At 45.6% G+C, this 21,611-nt stretch overlaps 1 protein-coding gene across 1 annotated transcript in view; it reads left to right on the forward strand.

Moving 5' to 3' along the window:
* Positions 1 to 18,941, forward strand: part of UBTD2 (ubiquitin domain containing 2) — a 42,192-nt gene extending 23,251 nt beyond the window's left edge. Inside the window, exons 2-3 of the mRNA XM_054287953.1 lie at positions 778 to 1,014; positions 18,452 to 18,941. Of these exons, the coding sequence (XP_054143928.1) occupies positions 778 to 1,014; positions 18,452 to 18,849 (635 nt within the window). The 3' untranslated portion in view covers positions 18,850 to 18,941. The remainder of the gene's footprint in view (positions 1 to 777; positions 1,015 to 18,451) is intronic.
* Positions 18,942 to 21,611: the final 2,670 nt, after the last annotated feature.

Consider the following 21,611-nt stretch of genomic DNA (forward strand, 5'->3'; position numbering starts at 1 on the left):
AATTAAAAGTAGCAAATAACAATTGCATGGCCCACATCCATATCACCTCCCTTCTCCTGAGCTCCACAGTGCTTTGACCTCTTGGGGAAATTGAGGAGACTCTGAGTCTGGTTTTGACCATACAAGACCGGTAAAAACATGAATATCTCAAGAGATGAAGATCTGAACCGTGAGCAGTATATGAATAACACCCCTCTCACTGCATCACCTGGGAGGGGATGAACAAAAAGGACCAGGCTTGAAAATTCAGCTCTGGGGATGCCTTGGGAAGGCTGAGCTGGAACAGAGACCAGACAGAGCTACAGAATAAAGCAGGGATTTATTCAAAGGATCTCCTCCATGGATGCACCTTGGGCAGCACCAGAGCCCAGCCAGGGCTGCACCCAAGATGAACCAAAATGGCCCCAAAATGCACGGCCGGGCACGGGGTCTGTCCCTGGGATCAGTTCTGCTCCATTTGCACCTTGCAGTTCATTGTCCCATTCCAGCTTTAGCCCAGGCAGTCCCACCCTGCTTGTTTTTCTCTCTCCAGCCCACGGTGTTTGTGCTCCTGGGCTGAGATTTGGGTCATTTGTCCTTGGTGCCCAGCTGGAGCAGGAATTGTTTTGTCTCCCTGCTCTGTGCACAGAGCTCAGCATCCCCTGATGTGAACCCAGACCCACACACTAAAGCAGCACAGAATGTGAAAAATAGTAAAGTTAAAACCCTAAACAAAACAACCAAAGTGACTTTTGTGGTGTTATTTTGATGATTTCCCTTTTCCTTTGTCCCCCACAGTGGCTCTTGGTCGTAACCAGCCCCTGAAGAAGGAGAAGCCCAAATGGAAGAGCGATTACCCCATGACGGACGGGCAGCTGCGCAGTAAGAGGGATGAATTTTGGGACACAGCCCCGGCCTTTGAGGGCAGGAAGGAGATTTGGGATGCCCTCAAGGCTGCTGCCCACGCCTTTGAGAGCAACGACCACGAACTGGCACAAGCAATCATTGATGGTGCAAACATAACACTACCCCATGGTAGGTGCAGCTCACAGGATGTGGCCTCTCCAAAGGGTGACTGGTTAAAATCCTGGTGGTTTTACCCCAAAAATTAGTGGTGGAATGGCTTAAAATATCTGGGTTTTATTGTGAGTATGCTCCTGTTCAGAGTTTCCAAGCAAAATGGTGTTAATGTGTAGAAGGACCAAGAAAATCTGCTTTTTTTGGTAGTTCCTGCAGTGGAACGGGTGACGTGGTCCATGGGAATACTCAGCTTGAGTCTGATCTTTCCAGGCAGCACTTGGGACTTTCTGTAATCTCTTGGAACACCTGGATGCTCCAAGGCACCATTTTCATAACTTTTTCCCCAGCTTCTCTTTGTAAGGAAGTAGATTATTTTTCCCCCCTGATTTTATGAGTTTCTTTGGCACTTGAACTGTTGGGGTTTTTTTAAACTTTCTTTTCTGAAGAGCCTGAAAAAATTTCCCCAAAATTTGGGGCTGGCAATCTGCTGTTAGATCCTGTGTGAGATAAACTGCAAGCTCTTATTTTGGGTACTTTCCACTTTGTTTTGTTGTTCTGAATCTTGCTGGGTGGGATTTTTTTTTCCAAGTAATATTTCCCTTACTCCACAATTCTGAAGGAAATCACTTCCCTATATTCCTAACAGAAATACAGTGAGAGGGGCAGGCAAGAAGTTACTGATCAAGTCACCATTCGGATAAATGGAAATAATAACGCAGAAATTGCATTTTTGCAGACCTAAGGGAGCTGCTGCATTGTTTTTAGTTGCTAAAATAACAATTGTAGGTGCCAGGAAAACTCAATTTATACATGGGGAAGGTGGAATAAAATCCAGGTTACCTCTCACTGTGGTGTGTCCCTCACATCAGCCTGCAGCTGTCAAAAATTGTCTTTAATGTGGGAGAGTTCCTCTCTGTGAGGCTCTGAGTCTGTTTGACCATACAAAAGCCTGGTAAAAACATAATTATCTCAACAAATGAAGATTTGGAGGCAGGAGCAGCCAGGGGGATATTATTTCTGTAATGAATTTGATGAGCCCCCATGAATGAGCTGTTTTGGCAGCGCTGGGTTGTGCATTCAGCACAGATGAGCAGCACTTGAGGGGAAAACACTCAATTTATGGCATCAAACCCTGCAAAAAAGGTGCTTGGCACACGGGGCCATGCTGCCTCGTGTTAGAGTGGCACAGCAGCTGGTGACTGGGAGGGAGGAGCTGGAGAAAGCCGAAGTTGAAGCAGTTTAATCCTGCCTGGAGGGCTCAGTGTGGCTTTGGGGGCACAGGGCAGCGCCTGGTGTGGCTCAGGAAAACAGGGGATGGCTCATGGGCAGTACAAGGCTCCCAGATTTGGAAAACAAATGGATGTGAGCTTTTAAATCTGTTTTTCCAGCACTTTGCTTTGAGTCCTGCCCACTGCTAATCTGCTTTTTAAGGCCCACATGCAGAATATTCAGAGTATCTGAGAAATAACTCAGAAATCAAAGCTGTACCAGGGGCTCTGCTGCCCAAGGCAGGCCTGGCTTGAGGCTGAATTCCAAACACAGAGAATATTCAGAATTTTTACCCAGGATGTGGAGCTTACTGGGGATTTTTCTGCCCACAGAATTGCATTATTTATTTTTGTTCAGCTTTCTGACACGTTCGGGCATCAGCTGTTGGCAAAGTGTGACCTCCCCTGTCCAGAGAAAGCTGCTGCTTCTAGAAATCCAAATATTCCATTGGCAGTGCCATGGCTGAGGAGATTATGGATCAAATCCTCTCATTATTTTGGGCAAAATTGGGGAATGGGGGAAATAACTGTGAAGAAATCCAGCTGTGATGTCTGCAGCAGGATCCTGTGGAGGTTCCCTCACATCCCCACATTCCCCATGGAGCTGCTGGGCTCTGCAGGGCACCACTGGCACTGCTGAAATTCATCTTTTAGCCCCTTTTTGGGTTTTGGTGTTTTTTTTGGGTTTTTTTTTCAGGTTTGGGTTTGGTTTTTGTGGGGTTTTTTGTTGTGGTTTTTTTTTTTTTTTTTTGGGGTTTTTGTTGTTGTAGTTGTTTTTTGAGTTTTTGGGGATTTTTTGGGTGTTTTATTTGGGTTTTTTTTCTCTTGTTTTGGGTTTTTTGGTTGGGTTTTTTTGTTTGTTGGGTTTTTTTGTTTTGTTTTGGGGTTTTTTGTTGTGGTTTTTGTTTTGGTTTGGTTTTTTTGCTTTTTTGCTTGCTGCTTTTTCTTTTGTTTTGTTTGTATGGTTTTGTTGTTGTTGTTGTTGTTGTTTTTGGTTTTTTTCCTCTGAATCTCTTTACCTGCCCAGGCTCTGTCTTTTATAAAAAAGTTTTGATGAAATTAAGCCTCAGGCTGGGCCAGGGCAGGCTCAGGGTGGGCACAGCAGGAATTTCCCCATGGAAAGGGAAACTGGAACTGCCCAGGGAGGGTTGGATCCCCATCCCTGGAGATGCCCCTCTGTATTCCTGGTATAAATCTAAATATTTCCCCAAGAAAACCCAACATTTGTTGGATAAATTAATTTAAATCTATGAAAAAAAAAAAAAAGAAAGATTTCTCACTATTTTTTTCTTGTAAAATGCTGCAATACCAGGGGCTGTGGGGTTTCATTTATTATCTGTGTACAACAAAAAAGGAGGGAGAGGAGGAGGCTGGGCAGTGAGGAAGGACTGAAAATCCAGATTTTACACCCAGAGACTCGGCCTGAGCCGATGCTGCAAAAATAAAATTGCTTTTTTATGCCAGAATCCTACAGGATTCTGATCCTACAGGATTCTGATCCTACAGGAAAGGGAGGGGAAATAAAAATAAAAAACCTCTTGTGAGGCTGTTTTCAGGCAGATGTGTCACTCCTCTGCTGTGAGGAAGACTCTCTCAGTGTAATTTTTCTAATGGATGCCTTTCCTGGCTTCTGCTGTTAAAAATAGCGTGTAAGAAGTATTAAATAAATAAATAAGCTTGTGGGATGGGCTTAGCACTTCTCATCTATCTTGGGTGACTCTGTGGGATGGGTTTAAAAATAGAAATAACGTTATCACCAATTTCTACTTCTTTTTTCTCCTCCTCCTGTCTTAAAGTAGCACATCCTCCATATTTTATTAATGAGTCCATTTCAGTTTCATGCAGAAGAGTTTTCCATACTTCTCAGCTATCAAACAGGAAATCTTGGAGTGTGTAGTGTTTTAAAATAATCTTAATGTTGAGCTGAACTTGGCCTGCAAGTCATTAATATTAATTGCAATCTGGCTGGGGTTAAGTGGAGTTTTTAAATCCCAGGCTGGACACTTCATGAGTTGCAGCAGAGTTCCCAGGATATTGGGGTTAAATATCTCAGAAATTGCAACTTTGCAGCCTTTGCATTGTTTTGCTTAGTTGCTAAAATATAAATTGGAGATGGCAGAAAAATGGAGATGGCAGAAAAACTCACTCAATTTATACAGGGGGAAGTTGTAATGAAATGCAGGTTACTTTTAATAGGTAACCTGCATTTTATAAATAATATGAACACATAAAGTTTACTAATATACTATACTATAATATACTATACTATACTATACTATAATATACTATACTATAATATACTATACTATAATATACTATAATATATCATACTATAACATACTATACTATAATATACTATACTATAATACACTATACTATACTATAATATAATCCAATAATATAAATATTAATATAATAATATTAATATTTTATTATTATCTACTTATTAATAAATAATAATATAAATATATGAAATAATATAATATAAATACATAAATAATATAAATACATAAAATTTACCAAAAAATACAATAAAAAAATTACCAGAAAAAATACAATGAAATAAATTTTTCCCTTAAAGCCACTCCACCAGCAGCTTTGGGTTGTGGGTGTTTTTAACATTTATCACCTGTAGTCAATATAAAAAATTGCCCTTTGCTATGTTGAAAACTCCCTTTTTTATTGATGTTGATGAAAATCTCCATTTATTGAGTCCATTTATTTTATTTTATGGTGATGGCAAGCTGAGCTGTCAGTGTGTGTGCTCACAGCCCAGCCAGCCAAGCATTAGGATTGAAATTTGCGCAGAAATTCAGAAATATCTGCCACAAAATGCTCTGAAGTGTAGGAGGCTTTTAACACTGCCCATCCCATGGATGGTTCCTGTAAATTAAAGAGCTCAGAAGTGGAACTCTGTCCTTGTGCAGAGCTTTTTGTGTGGTGGCAATATTGGAGTTACCCCTGTACTGATGAATTTGTGATGGAGTCAATCTGTGCAGTGAATTTTGCTGTGGAACCTTTAGCATTTAAATTGAATCCCCTGTGAACTGCTGCCCTTAAAACCACCAGCTCCTTGTGGTTTTTCTTCCTCTTGTCCTTGAAAATTTCTGTGTCCATTGCTGGGAATCAAAGCTGCAGGAATTGCTTGCTTGTCTGAAGAGGCTTTTTAATTATCATTCACAGTCATATTTTTGATGGATTATATTCTCTCTAAACATGTCAAACATTGCTGGACAATGTGTTTTTTCTGTGAGGGTACCAAATACTCGCTCAGGTTTCTCTAATGCCCCTTTAAAATGATATTTTGGTGACTGTGGCTGTCTAATTTTAGATTCCAGCAGAGTTATGAAAGCTTTGGGAGGTCTGACTATCAAAGCCTGTCTGCCAGTATGATCAGCAGTAGCACTGAGAGGAAAATGCAGCCCATGAAAGTTAAGCAAACTCTAAAATCTGTAGTGAACATCATAAAATTTACAGCCAAGCCTCCTGGTTTGTTGCTTTGGGGGTTTTTTTGACTAAACTCTGCTCAGGAGACAGCAGTTATTAGTTCCAGGGAAGCTTTTTCTGGTTTGTTTTTACTTCGGTTTAAAAAAAAACCCAAAAGGCAAGGGATTAAAACCCAAAATTGCTGCTGTCTTGTGAGGAAGCAGACAAGCTGCTGCTGGCACTGAGGCTGTGTGTGCATTGGGAGAGAGCTTTTATTTTGCTTTTTCTTCTACACATCCACGTCTATTTTTAAGGGTTCTTGACGTCAGGTCCCCTCTGTAGGCTGGGAGGCTGAAATGGGGAGTGAATGCTTTGGGAATTTCATAAATCTTGAATCTCTTCTGCCTCCCAGCACCCCCAGGCATCCTCTGGGAAGGGCTGGGAGCTGCATCCCAATTTTGGGGGTTCCAGCCCTGTCAGCAGCACAGGGCAGGGCCAGGGGTGAGGCAGATCACCCCAAAATCCAATTCCCAACTCATCCCAAAATCCAATTCCCAGAGTTGGGGAGCCCAGCTCATCCTCAAATCCCATTTTTTTGGGGTGTGGGAGCCCAGCTTATCCCAAAATCCATTTCCCAGAGCGAGGGAGCCCAGCTCATCTCTAAACCCCATTTTTTGGAGTGTGGGAATCCAGCTCATCCCAAAATCCAATTCCCAGAGCTAAGGAGCGCAGCTCATCCCCAAACCCCATTTTTTTTGAGTGTGGGAGCCCACCTCATCCCCAAAAATCCAATTCCCAGGTCATCCCAAAATCCATTTTCCAGAGTAGAGGATCCTAGCTCATCCCAAAATCCATTTTTTAGAGTTGGGGAGCTCAGCACATCCCCAAACCCCATTTTTTGGAGTGTGGGAGCCCAGCTCATCTCAAAATCCAGACTGCAGCTCACCCAAAACCCATTTCCCAGAGCAAGGGAGCCCAGCTCATCCCCAAACCCATTTCCCAGCTTATGCCCAAACCCGTTTCCCATCTCATCCCCAAAATCCATTTCCCATCTCATCCCCAAACCCATTTCCTGGAGCAGCTCTGGCTGCTCACAAAGTGCCTCCTTTGAGGAGCAATCCCCCAGTCTTTGCCTCTTTCCATGCCCAGGCACAGGAGTTGATTTTCCATCCCAAGGAGGGATCCTCAGCTCCAGGCTGAGTGCTGGATTCGGGATTTCCCTGCTCCAGCCTCCCTCAGCCTGCTCAGGGCACAGTGGCAGCTCCTCCTCCTCTGCTGCCCCTTATTTTGGTGATTTTTGGCATTTTCTGTGTCCATCACACCTGGAAAAATGGCATTTTCCCCTTGGGAATGGCCTTGGTTCTGGTGAAGGATGTGCTTTGTTGTTGTGTCTCCAAATTCCTCCTGACCTTGAAAATGAATCACTTTCCTCACAGCCTCCTCCAATGAAGATGCTGCTTTCCATCATTTCTGCAGTGATTAATATTTCTAAAATAGATCACAACATCCTTTCTGAGGGGTGCTGAATTCCCAATGTTTTCTTCAAGTGGAAGGAAAGTGAATCAAACCCTCAGGATGTAAAGCAATTGTGGCTGGCTGGAATATTTATTTATATATCTAAGTGCAGGTTAGAAACTCTCAAAACCCTTCAAATAAAAACCCCACTTAGGGCTCCATCCTACAGTTGTTTTCCTTAAATATCCTTAAATTTCCTTAAATATATTGAACTTCTGCTCTTGTGTTTTGAAAGGTTTTTTGAGCAGCTTTGCCAACAGAATTCTTGGGCTCTTCTGAGTCTCTTCCCCTGCAGCTCTTGCCCCTCTCTATTTCCTGCCTTTGGTTTCAGTTTGTCTTGCTGGTGTGGGGAGGATGACTGAGCAGCACTTTTCAGAAATTATGTTTTAGGGGTTTTTTTAACCGTTAATGTGTGACCAGAAAATTGCAACTAATTCCTTTAAGGAAAAAAAAAAAACAAAACACAAAAAACCAAACCAAAATATCAATTGCTTGAGTGTCCCACCTGCTTCTGGCTCGTCCCACTGCTCCTCCATCAGCTCCACTTGATTGTGGCCAAAACTTTTGGCATCTTCTGCTGCTTTGGCTTCAGGAATCTAAATATTACTACTACTACTACTATTGTTGTTATTGTTATTATTATTATTATTATTATTATTATTATTATTATTATTATTATGATTACTATCTTTTCTATTATTATTTGACTTTTCTCCAAAACCAAGGCAGAAATGTGTGAACCCCAGAAAGTTTCTCCCTTGAACCTTTTAGGGACAGGTAATGGTGAGGAAATCCTGCCTGAGGTGTCAAAGAGAACATGGGCAGCACTCTTGAGGTTTTTCAGTATTTTTAAATATCCACAACCTCCTTCAATAAATACTCAGGCTGATAACTCAGAGTCACTCAGAGTGTGTTACAGACAGCTTGACCTCTGGAAAAATCTGAATTTCAAAGGATTTTATGCACCTAGAGCTGGGAGCTGCTTTTTGCAGACAGTTAACATTGAGAAAGTCATCACTGAGAAAAAAAACTTTCATTTTTTTTTGCTGAGCCCAGCCCAGAGCAAGCAATGCTTGGTTTGTAGCTCTTTTGCAAAGAAAACCTGCAGCAAAATGAACTCTGAGTTCCCACCTGTGTTTTGATTCCTTGAAGCTGCACAGGAACAAAGAAACCTCTGAGGTGCTTTTAATAATTCCTGAGTGATCAAGGAAGGTTTTTATAGAAGGTCACAGGTACAGCAAGGCCTTGGATTTTTAACCTTTTTGGGCTCTCACCATCTGTGCAGCCTCTGCTCGGGGCACATCCAGAGCATGAGGCAGCACCAACATTCACTCCTCCACCTTTGTGCTTAATCAATCATTTTCTCTTGTTTTTTATTTTAAATAAGGGACACTAATTTTATTTTATTTGTTATTTTGTGTTATTTTTATTTATTTTATTTAATTTTTTAAAAATTTTTTATTTTTATTTATTTTATTTCAATTTATTTTTATTTTCTTTTGAATTTTATTTTATATTATTTTGTTATGTTATTTTTAATGTTACTTTTATTTATTTTATCTTTATTTTACTTTTATTATATTTATATTTATATTTATATTTATATTTATATTTATATTTATATTTTTTAATTTTTGTTTAAATTTATTTTATTTTAATGTAATTTTATTTTATTTTTATTTTATTTTATTTATTTTTATTTTATTTTATGTGTTATTTTATGTTACGTTATTTTTAATTTTTATTTTATTTTAATTTTATTTTTACTTTCTTTTAATTTTTATTCATTTTAATTGAATTTATTTTTTAATTTTTTATTTTATTTTTAAAATTTTATTTAAATTTATTTTATTTTATTTTAATTTTTTATTTGTTTGATTTTATTTTAAAGAAGAGCCTCTGCTCTGAAAGAGCAGCACCGTGAAGGTGAGGAGCAAATAAAGAACGCTCAGATCTTCTATAACCTCCTTTAATCCCCTCCACCCCCACAGCCTGAGCCAGCCTTGTGCTGGGGTTTTATTTTCGGCTGTGGGCACTGCTGTGGGATCCTGTCAGGCTGCGTGACCTCCCTGGAGCCTTGCACATTTTTGCTGCTGATCCTTGGAGACTGAGCGTGGCAATGAGGGAGTGCCAGGCTCAGGGCAGGGCGTGGGAGGGCAGCAGGGGCTGGGAGGGCAACAGGGGCTGGGAGGGCAGCAGGGCCTGCGAGGGCAGCCGGGCCTGGGAGGGCAGCAGGGCCTGCGAGGGCAGCCGGGCCTGCGAGGGCAGCAGGGCCTGGGAGAGCAGCAGGGCCTGCGAGGGCAGCAGGGCCTGCGAGGGCAGCCGGGGCTGGGAGGGCAGCAGGGCCTGGGAGAGCAGCAGGGCCTGCGAGGGCAGCAGGGGCTGGGAGGGCAGCAGGGCCTGCGAGGGCAGCAGGGCCTGGGAGGGCAGCCGGGCCTGCGAGGGCAGCAGGGCCTGCGAGGGCAGCCGGGCCTGCGAGGGCAGCCGGGGCTGGGAGGGCAGCAGGGCCTGGGAGAGCAGCCGGGCCTGCGAGGGCAGCAGGGGCTGGGAGGGCAGCAGGGCCTGCGAGGGCAGCAGGGGCTGCGAGGGCAGCAGGGGCTGGGAGGGCAGCCGGGCCTGCGAGGGCAGCAGGGCCTGGGAGGGCAGCAGGGCCTGGGAGGGCAGCCGGGCCTGGGAGGGCAGCAGGGCCTGGGAGGGCAGCCGGGCCTGCGAGGGCAGCAGGGCCTGCAAGGGCAGCAGGGCCTGCGAGGGCAGCAGGGCCTGGAGGGGCAGCAGGGGCTGGGAGGGCAGCCGGGCCTGCGAGGGCAGCAGGGCCTGGAGGGGCAGCAGGGCCTGGGAGGGCAGCAGGGCCTGCGAGGGCAGCAGGGCCTGGGAGGGCAGCCGGGCCTGGGAGGGCAGCAGGGCCTGGAGGGGCAGCAGGGCCTGGAGGGGCAGCAGGGGCTGCAAGGGCAGCAGGGCCTGCGAGTGCAGCCGGGCCTGGGAGGGCAGCAGGGCCTGGGAGGGCAGCAGGGCCTGCAGGGAGGTGGGAGCAGGAGGAACAGAGGTGCAGAGCAAACCTTGGTCTTTGTCTGGGTCATTCTGGGCTCGTGCTGCCTTCAGAGGCTGGGCAGTGTTAGACGAGTAAAGGATTATTGTGACACCCTTATTAAAGGGTTCACCTCATGGCTCCATCCTACAGTTGTTTTTCTTAAATATCTTTAACTTCTGCTCTCGTGTTTTGAAAAGTTTTTTGAGGAGCTTTGTCAACAGAATTCTTGGGCTCTTCTGGAGTCTCTTCCCCTGCAGCTCTTGCCTCTCTGTTTCCTGCCTTTGGTTTCAGTTTGTCTTTCTGCTGTGGGCAGGATGACTGTGCAGCACTTTTCAGAAATGCCTTCAGAGGCTGCCTGGAGCAGAGTTAAAGAATAAAGTAGTGATTTATGAAAAGTCTTTCACAGGACAGACCTTGGGCAATGCCAGAGCCCAGCTGTGGCTCCACCCCAGATGGATCCTGGCCACGAGTTCTCACACTTTGATAAGTTTGGGTCCATTTCCATGCTGGGCTTCAGTGTCCAATCCCAGCTCCAGGTGATGCAGTCCCACCCTCCCAGGTTGCTCCCTCCATTCCCTGTTGTTTGCATTTTGGGGCTGAAGCTGCAGCGGTGTCCTTGGTTGTGGGGCTGGACAAGGATTGTTCTGTGGGACTGAGCTGGGAGCAGAACTGCTGACACTTTATATGGAGTGCAGAGTTATAAACTAACACAGTACTGAGTCTGGAAATATGAAAGCTCAAACTGAAGGCATCATTTGCCTTCTCTCCCTGTTGCACACAGGTGGGGGAGATGTTCAGTTTGACGAGTTTTCCACCTCTGGGACACCACTCCATGCTCCATCAGAGCCAGCATTTGTTGGGTGTTCCATCTGAGGGGTTGTCACTGCTGCTGCTTTACCTGGAGCTTTAACAAGTGCTCTGTCAGCCTGAATTTCCCTCCAGATCCATTTGGAGCTCAGATTAAACTCTCTGAAATCTCATTTTGAGCAGGGGATTGTTTAGAGGCTGAACTCCCTGCCTGGAGTGCACAGGAGGTGGAGCAGCTCCAGTGCTGTGCTCAGCAGTTGCTGATTGAACATCCCAACAAGTCCTGGTCAGTTTGGGCCTCCTCCTCTCTGCAATTCCCTGCAATGAGGTTGGAGCTGGGGGAGTTTGGGTTCTGCTCCAGGGAACAGGGACAGGAGGAGAGGGAACAGCTCAGGCTGGGCCAGGGCAGGCTCAGGGTGGGCACAGCAGGAATTTCCCCATGGAAAGGGGGCTCAGGGCAGGCTCAGGGTGGGCACAGCAGGAATTTCCCCATGGAAAGGGGGCTCAGGCACTGGCACTGCCCAGGGAGGGTTGGAGTGCCCATCCCTGGAGTGCCCAAGGAATTCCTGGTTGTGGCCCTTTGTAGACTTCCAGGGACACAATCTGTCAGTGTCAGTGGTTGGCAAGAAAAAAGAAATTTCTGTGGCGTGTATAATGTGAACCTGCCGTTTGGTTTCCATTTAGCTATTCCAGTTCTGGGATTTGGGATGCTGAGTGCCAGCTGTTCACTCTGGATTTACAGGAACAGCAGACTGAAAAAATCAATGGTAACCAAGGCAGTGACAACTTCTGTAAATCTGCGTTCAGCCTCACCCTGAACAGGTGACCTGGGGACTTCAAACACTGCCAGGGCAGTTGTGCAGCCACAGGTGGTGAGGGTATTCTGCTTTATTCTTCTCCTCCAAAACCCTCCAGCCCCTTGAAGAAGCTGGATAATGCAGAACAGCAAATGTAAATGAAGAGGGTACACAGAGAAGCTCTTCTACCAACCATTTTATTTTTAAATTTTTATCTAAGAAGCCTGTCTAGACAGGCATTTATTTTCATGACATGCAAAGCAGAGTAGTAGATGAATACTTCATTAGTAAAATTACTTGTCATCTTTGAACCCTGATGGAATATCTCTTGGAAGCTGTTCCTTCCATGCAATGTTAGATCCAAGTTTTACAGGGATATGGAAGTAGCAGTACATATGGTGTTGTTAACATGACAAGTACTGAGCATTAGTGCATAATTACTTTATTTATCAAAGCCAGTGAAGTGCACAGCCTGGAGGAATGTGAGCTCTGGTAGAGCTGTTTTAGGGAAGGATGAGGTTGTTTGTGGAAGTTGCACTGCTGGGAAATGTGGAGCTTTCTGGTGTAGGTCCCTTCTTCCCTGGTCTCCATCAGGTGAGTGAGGTGGGGTGACAGATCCCAGCTCCTCTGCAGGATTACACTGCTGCTGCTGGCATTAGTGTGGATTTCCAAGAGGAATTTTGGGGGATTTGGTTCCCTGAGCACCCTTTCCATCCCTGTCCCTCTGCTCTCCCCTCTCCAGCACACTGAGCACAGTGAGGGAGGCACAGCTGGGGCTAAAACCTCAACAAAAGTGCCTCATTTAGCTAGGGCAGAAATTCCTCTGCTTCGGAAGATTTTGTTAATTATCTTTCACCTTCAGCTTGGTTAATTAGTGCTAATGAGTGAAGTGATGCTGGTGCTGTGCTGTGAGAGGATCAGCAAGGCAAGTGATGCACATGGCACACATGCAACAGGCTTTGCCCAAAATTTGGGTTTGTGGGGACCTTAAAGCTCATCCAGTGCCACCCCCTGCCACAGCAGGGACACCTTCACTGTCCTGGCTTATTCCAGCCTGGCCCTGGACACTTCCAGGGATGGGGCAGCCACAATTTCTCAGGACAAGCTGCCCTGTGCTTAGTTTGGGCCAGGAAGGCTTGGATACACCTGAGGGATCTTTGGTTGCATTCTCCAACTGGGAATTGCTCTTTAAAAGGATTATTTTGGTATTATAGCATGAGGAAATCTTCATTCTATGGAGAGTGGCAGAGCCCTGGAGCAGCTGCCCAGGGGGGTTGTGGAATTCCCTCTCTGGGGACATCCCAGACCCACCTGGATGTGTCCCTGTGTCACCTGCTCCAGGTGACCCTGCCTGGGAAGGGATGGGCTGGGTGATCTCCAGAGATCCCTTCTAACCCCAACCATTTTCTGACTGCAGGAAAAGCAGCTGGGTAGGACCCTCAAGGTTGGGAAGGGAGTCTCCTTATTTCCTCCTCTTTCCAATTTCAATTCCTGTGTGGGAATGAGCTGCTCCTGCTCTCCAAGCAGCTCCTGGAGCCCTGGGATCTCCTGCTGCCTCTGGGAGTTCTTCTCCAGTATGGAATGGAGCCAGACCAATAATGTTCCCATAATGGAAGAGCTGCTTTTCAGTGGATTTGAAATGAGAATTATTAAATGCTTAACACTCATTATGTGCAAACCCATTCCGGCAGGAGCTGCAGAGGCAGGATGGAGATGGGAGCAGGGCAGTTGTGCCCTGCCTCAGGATCCAAACTTTGTCCAGCAGCTTTCTGCCAGTTCAAATCTGCAGAACCCACGGAAATTGAGTGTGGAATCAGCACAGGAGGGGGTTTATGTGGATAGTTTATTATGAAGTGTTTCCCCCACACCATTAATTCTTTATTGTTCTCTTCACCGTGCAAGGCACTGACTTGCACAAGCATCCCCACAAATTTCCCTCTGGAAAAGGGGAAAGCCACTGTGGTACCAGCAGCCTTGGACACTTCCAGGGATGAGCTGAGCAGTTTCTGTTGGGATTAAATCAGGAGGAGCTTTGTGGTGTGAATTCCTCCCAGTTTGGGCTGCCTGCAGGTGAGGGGAGCACAGCACTGTGTGTGTGCTGCTGTCCCAGCCCTGCTCCACCTCTCCCACCTGCTCCTGATGTCAGCACTGGGATTATTTTCCTTATAAAATCTTGTATTTCCCACCTCAGACCTGGAATCAGCAGCTAATAACGGTGAAGAGATAATTCAGCTTTTCTGCCTCATCACTGCTCTGCTGTAAGACCCAGAGACTTCTTTGTTTTCCTTCTGAATTTCAGGCATCAGTGATTTATATTGGGTCCAAATCAATACTCCACAGGTGAGAGCTCTGCTTTCCCCAATTTATTCAGCAATCCAGGCTCAGCTTGGCTTTGGAATGGAGATTTTCAGTCACAAAAACAACTGAACCAGCTGTTCCTTGGGCAAATGTGTTATACACAGACAGTCTCCTTAAATTAGCTGAGTCTCACTGCACTGCTACATTCTGGGTTGTGTTGTCTTAATTTCTCTTCCTGCAGCAAATCTGGCTGAGAGAAGGGGGAAAATAAAATGGAAATCTGCTCAGTTCTTAAGTTTTGGGTGTTTCTGAGCAATGCTCCTCAAAATTACTCTAAAACCTAAAGCAGAAAGAACTTTATGAATAGAAAACAAGAATTTTCCTGCTTTTCCTGAAGAGAATGGTGTGCAGTTTAAGGAGATGCCATTTCAAATGCATTAAAACTTTTCATGTTTTCAGGTGAGTGTGACCATATTTGCTTGATTTAATAACTCCTGCAAAATTTGCCCTTCCTGTCATTGAGGGCTCTTAAATTGTTGCTCCTGCAGGAGGATAAGTGAATCCAAACTCTGAACAGGTTAGGGATGGAAGCAGCGTTTTAACCAGTCTTTTTTAGTGTTTTCCCTTCCAAATCCAGTGCAATATCCTCATAATCTTCATAAAACAAAGGTTTTGTAGCTGGCAAAGCAATTAATTTCAAAATGTTCCCGTTCCCTTCTGCTTGATGATCACATCTGCTTATTTTTCCCTCTGAAATTCTCAAGCTGTCTCCTACCTGGATAACAACCAACAAGAAGCTCTGCCTTGGATCCTTCCAGAATCCCTCACTCTCCAAGCCCCTGTTAGCTCTGAAATATTAAAATAATCCCATCTGCTGTTGTTTTTTTGCATTGTCTGCCACCCTTCCTTCCTTCCTGCTGCCTTCCTCCCAGAACCTGCCCCTTCCAGAGGTTTCTTGGGATGGTCCAGCAGTGAAAACTCCAATCCTTGAGGCTTTGGCATCTGAACCTCTCTGGTTTGGGGAAGGGAAGGGAAATGAGGTTCACTTGGGATGTGGGGTTGTTGTTCCCTGCAGCTCTGAGCATCCCTGTGCTGGAAGGACCCGGACCCTGCTGCCTAAGGGACAGGAAAACCTAAAAAATATTTATTTCTCTCTTGTTTTCCACTCTCTCATGAAAACTTTATGGTCTTTTAGTGCCCCTTCCTGCTAAATGTGGTCCAAGCTGCTGTATCCTGCAGGAAGGATCAGAAATTTGATTTTCAGTTAGAAAAGCCCAGTTGGGATATTTGATTTCCTATGATTTTCAGTTAGAACAGCAATGATGTGCTCTCTGGTTGGGATATTTGATTTTTTGTGATTTTCAGTTAGAACAGCAATGTCAGGTAGTCTTCTCTAGTTGGGACATTTGATTTCCTGTGATTTTCAGTTAGAACAGCAATGCTAGGATGTGTTCTCTAGTTGGAGTATTTGTGATTTTCAGTGAGAACATCAATTTTAGGACATGCTCTCTAGTTGGGATATTTGTGATTTTCAGTTAGAACATCAATTTTAAGATGTGTTCTCTAGTTGGGGTATTTGATTTCTTGTGATTTTCAGTTACAATAGCAATGCTAGGATGTGCTCTCTAGTTGGGATATTTGATTTCCTGTGATTTTCAGTTAGAACAGCAATGTTAGGATGTGTTCTCTAGTTGGGATATTTGATTTTTTTTGTGACTTTCAGTTAGAACATCAATTTTAGGACATCTTCTCTACTTGGGATATTTTAATTCCTGTGATTTCCAGTTAGAACATCAATTTTAAGACACGTTCTCTAGTTGGTATGTTTGATTTCTTGTGATTTTCAGTTAGAGCAGCAATGTTGGGATGTTTGAGGATTGGTACAGGGGACATTTCCACCAGGATGAATGGAAGACTGGGATTGCTGGTGAGGTTAATAATCTGTTCTTACATTAATAACCTGTTCTTACATTAACTATTTGGTAAAAACCATTTCTCAGTCTGGGATGGGCCTGTGGTGTTTTATTGGCAAGAGCTTTCCTCTGCTGTGTCTCTTCCTATTTATTTATTTTTTTAGCTGCAGACCTCCAAGTTAGCTGCTGTTTGAGAGGATTTGTTTTAATATTGCTTATCTGATGATGATTAAGGAATCCAGTGTTTATAGCATCAGCTTTGACCCATGTTAGTTCAGCTGGGCAGCCAGATAAATGATGAAGGAATTCCTCAGCAAGCTCCCCATGTTATTTAAAATTAACTCTTTGAGGAGCTCTTCTAAAGCTGATGAATTCTTTTAAAAGAAGTGGATTTTAAAGAAATTTTAGCTACATTAAAAGGCAGTTGAGGTTTGGATTTTGGCTTGGTTTTAGCAGCAAATTTGTTTCTATGTCTGGAATTTAGTCCTGTGACATTTAGCAAATAGATGAGGAGCGAAATGAACGTTGTAAAACAAAACTGAGGTGTGGGAACTCCAGGCTTGGGTCTGTAAATGGCAAAGAACCATAAAAGGGTTTGGGTCCAACACAGCCTTGATAAACGTTGGTTTGCTCTGAAATTCATTGGTGGTAAAACATGTAATGAGTTGATGTAATTAGATCATTTTATTTCCTTTTGTTTTGTTCTCTGATAAATCTCAGGGCACAGATGCCTGTACAAACAGAAAGCCTAAACCATTGATCTTTTGAATGATTTCCTCTGTGTGTTTTTGCAAACACAAATTATCCTTAAAAAAAAAGAGAATTTCTATCCAAAAGACTTCCAGAAGATGCTGCTGTACACTGGGCTGGGTAACACCATATATCCCTGAGTTAGAATTTTATATTGGGGTCATTTTGCTGATCAAACAGCAAAGTTTAAGGCAACTCAGTGTCAGCATGAAAAAAAACCTCCAAATAAAAAAAACCTTTAATTTCTAAGGAAGCACTTGGCTGTTGTGTGCAGAACAGAGTCAAAGAGGTTTTTAATATTCTGCAGCTCAAGGATTTGGCTCCTCTTCAAGCATTCCCAGCTCCACAAGGATGGGGAATTTGGCAGGTGGCTGTGCCCCTCTAGAGGCAGAAATGTGGAAATTGGCTCTACAGGTGAATTCAGACCAGGCAGAGGGGCTTTAACCACAGTGAGAAGGGATTCCTGCTTTTGGGATGCAGCTTCCTCAGTTTCCCAGGCTCTGCTTTCAGCCTTCTCTACCTTGAATTGTTAAAAAGTGCTGCTGCTTTTCTAGAGTGGCACTGGAAATCTATTTTAAAAAGTAAAATCTTTATTTTATGAAGTTACACTGTGAAAAACTCAGCCTGTGTTTGATACTTCAGCATGTGATAGAATTCCTGAGCACCCAGGTTATCCAGATGATCCCAAGGGAGTTTAGGGAAATAAAAATCACACCAGGGTTTGAATGTGGGCTCAGAGGTGCTGTGGAAACCCAAAATCCGTGCTGGGTGTTGTTCTGTGGTGCTGATGGAGCCACAGGCTTGGGTGGCCGTGTTTGTTTGTCCTGGCAGTGCTCACTAAAACACCAGGCCTGCAAGAACCATTCCAGCAGTTTGGGGATGTTTGAGAGGTTACAAAATCCTCCTTTCACAGGGCCCTCCTGCGTTTTCACAGCTCGGGCTCAGCCTGCTGGAATTGCTCCAAGTGGCATTTTTGTGTCCTGAACCTTGGCCCTGCTGCTGAATGAGACATGGGGACACATCCTCATCCCTCCTGCCTGCTTGGGGACTTCATCCTGCGTTATCTGGGGGTTTTGGCTTTTAGGGGGTGTTTGCTTTTATCTCAACCCCAAGTTTCAAACAAGGTGGGGCACTGGTGATTTTTGTCTTTATGCAGACAAGGCGGGGCATTCATTTTGTCTGGTCCTTTAAAGCCTGAATTCGGATCTCACCTCCTGGGTGGTTGAAGAGCAGGGTAAAACTTCCCAGAGTGACCACTGCAGTGTGAAATGGGCCAGGAATTCCCAGAGTGACCGCTGCAGTGTGAGATGTGCCAGCAATTCCCACTCATTCCCAGAGTGACAGAGTGACCCCTGCAGTGTGAGATGGGCCAGGAATTCCCAGAGTGACCGCTGCAGTGTGAGATCTGCCAGTGAAATGTGCAGTGTGGATTTCCCACTCATTCCCAGAGTGACAGAGTGACCCTTGCAGTGTGAGATGGGCCAGGAATTCCCAGAGTGACCGCTGCAGTGTGAAATGTGCCAGTGAAATCTGCAGTGTGGAATTCCCAGTCACTCCCAGAGGGACAGAGTGACCCCTGCAGTGTCACTGACCCCTGCAGTGTGACATGTGCCAGCAGTCCCCACTCACTCTCCCCTTTCTCTCCCCAAGGTGCTCTTACCGAGTGTTACGATGAACTGGGCAACCGCTACCAGCTGCCCGTCTACTGCCTCGCCCCTCCCATCAACATGATCGAGGAGAAGGGTGACCTGGAGACTCTGGACATCCCCGAGCCCCCTCCCAACTCGGGGCACGAGTGCCAGCTGCGCCTGCGCCTGTCCACGGGCAAGGACCTGCGGCTGCTGGTGCGCAGCATGGACACCGTGTACCACATGAAGCGGCGGCTGCACGCCGTGGAGGGAGTGGAGCCGGGCAGCCAGCGCTGGTTCTTCTCTGGGAGACCCCTGGCAGACAAAATGAAACTGGAGGAGCTGAAAATCCCAAAGGATTACGTGGTGCAAGTCATCGTGAGCCAGCCCTTAGCAAACCCCACCCCGGTGGAGAACTGAGCGCTGCTCTCGTTTGGTTCTTCTCTGCTGCGTCTCTGCTCTGGGGTTTGGTTTTGTCTGCCCTCTCTTCTTTTTTTTGGGGTTGTGCTGCTCGTGGATGGGTTGCAAGGAATGACCAGCCAAAAAAAAAAAAAATTCCATCTGTGATGGAGATCTGCAAAAATGTACAAATGTGACCTGGCCTCTGGGGTTTGCCCGATCTCGCATTGAACACGACAGCAACGGGGCAGGGCAAAGGAAGAGGAGGGAGAAGAGGGAGGGAAGAGATTGTTCTTCGTTCATGCAGATGTGTCATGCTCCTGGAACTGTCAGTGGTGTCCTGACCCACGAGGCTGGAGCAACAGAGAGCACTTTTATTTAAAAACCCAGCTTGAGACGGAATCAATGTTTCCAGTTCATATCAGCAGCACACACAGTTCCTGCAGAAAGGAGCTCACGGGGATCCCTGGGGTGTGCCCGGGCTCTGATGAGGCACAGCCAGCCCTGGGCAGTGCAGCTGGGCTGGGCTTTGCTCTCTGGCAGCTCCTGGTGATGCTCAGAGGCAGCAATTGTACATTCCAAGGTGGCAGTGCAGCCCCGTGCCGCTGCCCCAGGCAATAACACCCTGGCTGCTCTGTACTGGAACTCCCCTGCTCCAGCACTGGCTCAGCCCCAGCTCCTGCCTCGTGGGCACCTGAGTCTGTGCCTGCTGAACTGCTGTCCTCAGATGCCAGAGGCTGTGCTGGGTGAGCGCTGCTCTGTGATCACAGCACACCTGGGCCAGGTGACCCTGCTGTCCCTGCATTGCAGCTCCCCCGGAGGCCCCCAGGCTCGCAGATGCTGAGGAAGCAGCAGCAGCACACAGCTCCCAGCTCTTGGGGTGTCCCTGGGACACCTCCCCAGGACAGCCTGGTGGCCTCAGCAGCACAGGGAGTGTCCCCAGGCAGTGCTGGCCCTGCAGAATGTACCAGGGGCCCTGCAGCGGGTGACAAACCCTTCTGTGGTCTCACAGACCACACTGGGCTCGTGGGGTGCAGTTTGTCCCCCCCTGGAGCTGCTCTGCACCCCTGCCTTTGCTGGACATCAAGGCCCTGCTCTTTTAATCATCATTTTTCTGTTTGCTTGGGGTTTAAGCCATCATTGAAATCACTTCTTCCAAAGTCAAATGTGCTCTTAACATGGGAATAGCAGATTATTTTTTTTTCCTGGTTTCTGTCTTCCCTCTGTGAATTGAGTGAAGCTGGGGGACTCCCTTGACAATTTTAAACTTCTGTTCCTTCAGTAATTCCATACAAATTGAATTTCTGGCACTCGGAAACTCCAAGGGAGTTCTTGTACCAGGGAGATCCCAGCAGATGGAAGCAGAATTTCATTGATGGTTGGGAAACAGAACCACATTTTCTTTGCATTTCCCACCCCAGCCCACTACAGCTTTTCTTGGTCCTCATTTTGTACCAAACCTGAGGGTTCCTGACAGCTCCACTGGCCCCACTTGGCCCAGGATGCCTGAAATGCAGAGCTGGAGGAAGGAAAATGAATTCTCTGTTCTCATAATCACCAAAGTGACTTGCTTTGCTTTTCTTTTTTCTTCTTTTTTTTTTTTTTTCCTTTATTTTTAAAGGTGAAAGTGAGCTGATCAATACTAACCTAGAACAAGTGTTCTATTGTGGAGTTTTTTTAAAGCAGATTTGATTTACTGTACTTGAGGTTTTTTGCAGCCAAATCTTTTGCATTCCAGGGGAGGGGGAAATATTTGCTACATAAACAAGTCAAAAAAAACCTCTCTTGGGTTTTCTCTGGGCAAAGGATGGGCTCATGCCAGGAAGACACTACTTGTCTTATAAGGCATAATTTATATGTCTGGATAAATGCTCTTTGTGGTGTCATTTCCCTGCAGCCCCTCTGGAAAAGGGGGAAAATTCTGATGGATTAAGGAGGAGCAAACCTGGAGCTGTGAACACTAAAACACCACTTTTTTTTTTTATTTTTCTAGGATCCTTTTTTAATATTATTTTTTCTATTTTCATTCAGGCAGTTTGTCACCAGGTGCTGGTTTTGAGCTGTTGGGGCTGGGATTGCTCCTTCCTTGCCCCCTGTGAGCTGGAAAAGGCTCAGTTTGTGTCGCTGTTCCACAGGATCATGGTTTATATTCATTGCTTTTATGGCAGGGAGGAAAGGTGATGCTCTGAAGGCTGTGTTGTGAGTGGGTTCTGAGTAGAGCAGAGATTTTGTTCATGAAAATTCTCTTTAACAGCCTCCCCCTCCTTAATTACATATCAAAACCCGAAAGAATTCAATGGTGAAATGCTTTTAGAGGTGACAGTGAAGAGTTTGACCCTCTCTGTATAAAGTGGCAGCACTACTGAGCACACACCCTGCAGAAACACAATTTTACAGGATTTCTATTAGGAAAGAACTTTAAAATCTCAAAATATCTTAAAAATATCAGCAACAAGCTCTAAAGACGCGTGGCTGACAGGGCCACGGATAGAACTGGAAATTGTGACACAACAGAGAACATTTGTGTCTCAAATGATTGAGTTTGCCCTAAAAGTTGGGCTTTGGTGCAGATTCCAGTGCAGGGGAGAAGGCTGAGAGTGTGGGGTGAGTTTTGGGGCAGAGGGGGAAATTTATTTGAGTGGCTGAAGTGGCACTGAGCAGGGGCTCTCCTGTGGGGGCTGCTGGGGAGAGGATGGAGAACCCCAGGAGGGGATGGAGAACCCCTGGAAAAGGTGGAGAAACCCAGGGGAGGATTGAGAACCCCAGGAGAGGATTGAGAATCC

The sequence above is a fragment of the Melozone crissalis genome, unplaced genomic scaffold (genome assembly GCF_028551555.1).
Source record: "Melozone crissalis strain CALT ecotype California unplaced genomic scaffold, PUWL_Pcris_2 ptg000061l_1, whole genome shotgun sequence".
In the NCBI taxonomy this organism is placed as follows: domain Eukaryota; kingdom Metazoa; phylum Chordata; class Aves; order Passeriformes; family Passerellidae; genus Melozone; species Melozone crissalis.